Raw genomic sequence first — 3,298 nt, forward strand, 5'->3', positions numbered from 1 at the left:
CCTTGATGAGTGCCTCCTAAACCTTGAAAAGTGTCTTGAGAGGTGTGAAAAGGTTCTATTGGTGCTTAATTGGGAGAAGTATCACTTTATGGTGCAAGAGGGGATTGTCCTTGGGCATATGGTATCACACCTTGGTATTGAAGTGGATAGGGCGAAAATTAAGGTTATTGAAAAGCTCCCTCCTCCGGTCAATGTTAAGGGCATCTGCTCCTTGGGCACGCCGGTTTTTATAGGAGATTCATCAAGGATTTCTCGCTGATTGCTAATCCCCTTACTAATATCCTTCAAAAGGAGTGTGAATTTCAATTTGATGACGCATGCCTCAATGTCTTCAACATAATCAAGCTCGCCTTAGTTTCCACTCCTATCGTGCAAGCCCCCGATTGGTCCCTCCCTTTTGAACTAATGTGAAATGCAAGTGACTATTCGGTTGGGGGTGTCTTAGGTCAAAGGAAGGATAAGAAGCTCCATGTCATTTATTATATGTCCAAAACACTCAACCAATCCCAATCCAACTACACTACGACCGAAAAAGAGTTCCTTGCAATTGTTCATGCCTGCGAGAAATTCCGGACCTATTTGGTGGGTTCAAAAACCATTGTTTACACCGATCATGCGGCAATCCGGTATCTTATGACCAAGAAGGAGGCAAAGCCTAGGCTCATTCGATGGGTTCTCCTCCTACAAGAATTTGACATTGAGATTCTTGATAAGAAGGGAGCCGAAAATGTGGCAGCCGATCATCTCTCCAGGCTTGATCTTGGGGATAGAGTTAAGGATGATTTGCCAATTAAAGATACCTTGCGTGATGATACTTTGTATATGGTAGAAATCTCCACTCTCCCTTGGTTCGTTGACAATGTGAACTACCTCGCTTGTGGAGCGATCGCCGAGGATCTCTCCACTCAACAACGGCGAAAGTTGAAATATGATACTCGGCGATATGTGTGGGATGAGCTTATCTTGTTGAGAAGGTGCCCAGATGGGCTATTACGGAGATGTGTACCGAATGATGAGTTTGCTAATGTTCTCCATATGTGTCACTCCTCTCCCTGTGGTGGGCATATAGGAGGTGATAAACCGCCTCCAATGTCCTTCAAAGTATGTTATGGTGGCCCACCCTTTTTCGGGATGCTTGGGCCTTTTTCAAATCTTGTGATCGTTTCCAACCAATGTGTCTAAGAGGCAAGAGATGCCCCAATCTTCCATTCTTGATCTAAAAGTATTTGATGTTTGGGGCATTGACTTCATGGGCCCCTTTCCTTCTTCCTACGGTAATTTGTACATCTTAGTGGCCATTGACTATGTGTCTATATGGGCGGAAGCAATCGCCTCACTCACCAATGATCATAAGGTGGTGATTTCTCTTTTCAAGAAGATTGTCTTCCCCCGTTCTGGATTCTCTAGAGCGGTGATAAGTGATGGAGGATCCCACTTTGCTCATAGGAAGTTCAAGGAACTTTTGAAGAAACATGGGGTGCGTCAAAAAGTTGGTTTAGGGTATCACCCCCAAACAAGTGGCCAAGTTGAGGTAACCAACTGGGATATTAAGTCCATCCTTGAGAAGACGGTTGCTAAGAACCGGAAGGATTGGGCACTCAAACTCGATGATGTTCTATGGGATTATAGGACGTCTTTCAAGACCCCAATTGGGATGACCCCGTACAAGCTCGTGTATGGCAAGAATTGCCTTTTGTCGGTTGAGTTGGAGCATCGGGCCATGTGGGCCATTAAAACATTGAATTTCGAGCTTTCTTCTCCAAGTGAGCGGCGTTTACTTGACTTACATGAGCTTGAAGAGCTCCGAATGAATGCATATGATTCGGAAAGTATCTACAAAGCTCGTTCTAAGCAATATCACGACACCCATGTTGAGAAGAGAGAGTTCAAGGAGGGAGAAAAGGTTCTCCTCTATAATTCTCGTTTGAAGTTATTCATGGTGGAGCGGCCCATTTGATGTAGTGAGAGTTTTCCATCATGGTGCAATTGAGATTCGGGGACAGGATTCCGGCAACTTCAAAGTTAACGGTCATAGTGTGAGGGGGTCGAAAAAACGCGAGGAAAATGCGTGACCTCGTCCCTCGTGGGTGTGACGTTTCTTTTTGTCAAATCAAGTGTAATTGGATTTCATGTGAGTTTACACCCAATTGACTAGTAATATAGGAGTCGCCATTCACTTTTTAACGACAATGAGAAAAACTGACAAAACCCGATTATCGTGACATAAAGGGAGTGCAATTATGTTTGACCACGACGGCCATAGGTTCCCTTATGATCCATGGTGTGGGGATCTCTCAACATACACCCACAAGGTAGAGATTGAGGGTTCGGGGGACTGTAACTACCAAGAGGAGTAATCGCTCGTCGATAACTCCAGAGGCAGGATATCCTTACTAGCTCAGCATAAATAATTGAAGGGACATGCGTTAACTATTAAACTAATCTGAGTTGATTTTAACAATATGCAACATATAATACTAGATCGAGCGCGATTATCTGATTTAAATTGTATTAAGGGACCTAGCATGATAATCCAATTTCCCAAAAATGTTATCTTTATTAGGCGTGATAGAACAATCAGATTTGATTAGTTTAACAGTTTATAAAAAGGGCGAGGAAAGCAATTAAACCATGGAAAAGGGACACATTACGACGCACCCTTGGGAGATGCGTCACGGTTCTCAGAAAACTCACCACTTTGACTTTGCTATTTCTCCTTTTATTTAACGAATCTCAAGTTACGGGACAGGATACGTTCTCTTCGATTTTTGGATCGATTGCGACAGAACGAGTGATCAATTTCGCAGCGTGAGGCTTAGGCTTAGGGGTTTAGACTCAATACTCAGAATAATAATTGTGTGTTGTTCTTTTCACGTCGAACTTGGGGCTATATTTATAGAAAGGAGTTCGTGGAAAGATAGAATTGTAGAACTCTAATCCACGAAGAATTAGGAAAGAACACGTCCCAGGTAATTTCAGCGCCCAGAGCCAGGCGTTGAAAATAGGGTATGGGCCGTTTCTTTGTCAGATTCGGACTCTTAGAATCCGGAGTGTATGAGACTTAATCGAGTCTTTTAGTGCGTATTAATTTTATGATGGAATGCATCTGGGCCCGTTACGAACTCTAGGCTCGTTAGGATTTTAATTAATACGTAACTCTTATTTTCGAATTATACTAGGAAAAGGATTCCTCTTGCAAATTCTATCTCTTGTAGTATTTATGTTGGAGTGCAACACCTAATTCTGACAGGTTTCTATCTTTTATGACTTGCCACTTTTAACAACTACCTATTACAGC

The 3,298-nt window shown here is 42.8% G+C and overlaps 1 protein-coding gene across 1 annotated transcript; it reads left to right on the forward strand.

Annotated features, from left to right (window-relative positions):
• Nucleotides 1–483: 483 nt before the first annotated feature.
• On the forward strand, nucleotides 484–1,957 carry LOC130461521 (uncharacterized). Its single transcript, XM_056829657.1, has 2 exons — nucleotides 484–1,101; nucleotides 1,184–1,957. The coding sequence occupies exons 1-2, from the start codon at nucleotides 484–486 to the stop codon at nucleotides 1,955–1,957; spliced, it is 1,392 nt and encodes a 463-aa protein (XP_056685635.1).
• Nucleotides 1,958–3,298: the final 1,341 nt, after the last annotated feature.

This window comes from Spinacia oleracea, chromosome 5, assembly GCF_020520425.1.
Source record: "Spinacia oleracea cultivar Varoflay chromosome 5, BTI_SOV_V1, whole genome shotgun sequence".
Lineage (NCBI taxonomy): Eukaryota > Viridiplantae > Streptophyta > Magnoliopsida > Caryophyllales > Amaranthaceae > Spinacia > Spinacia oleracea.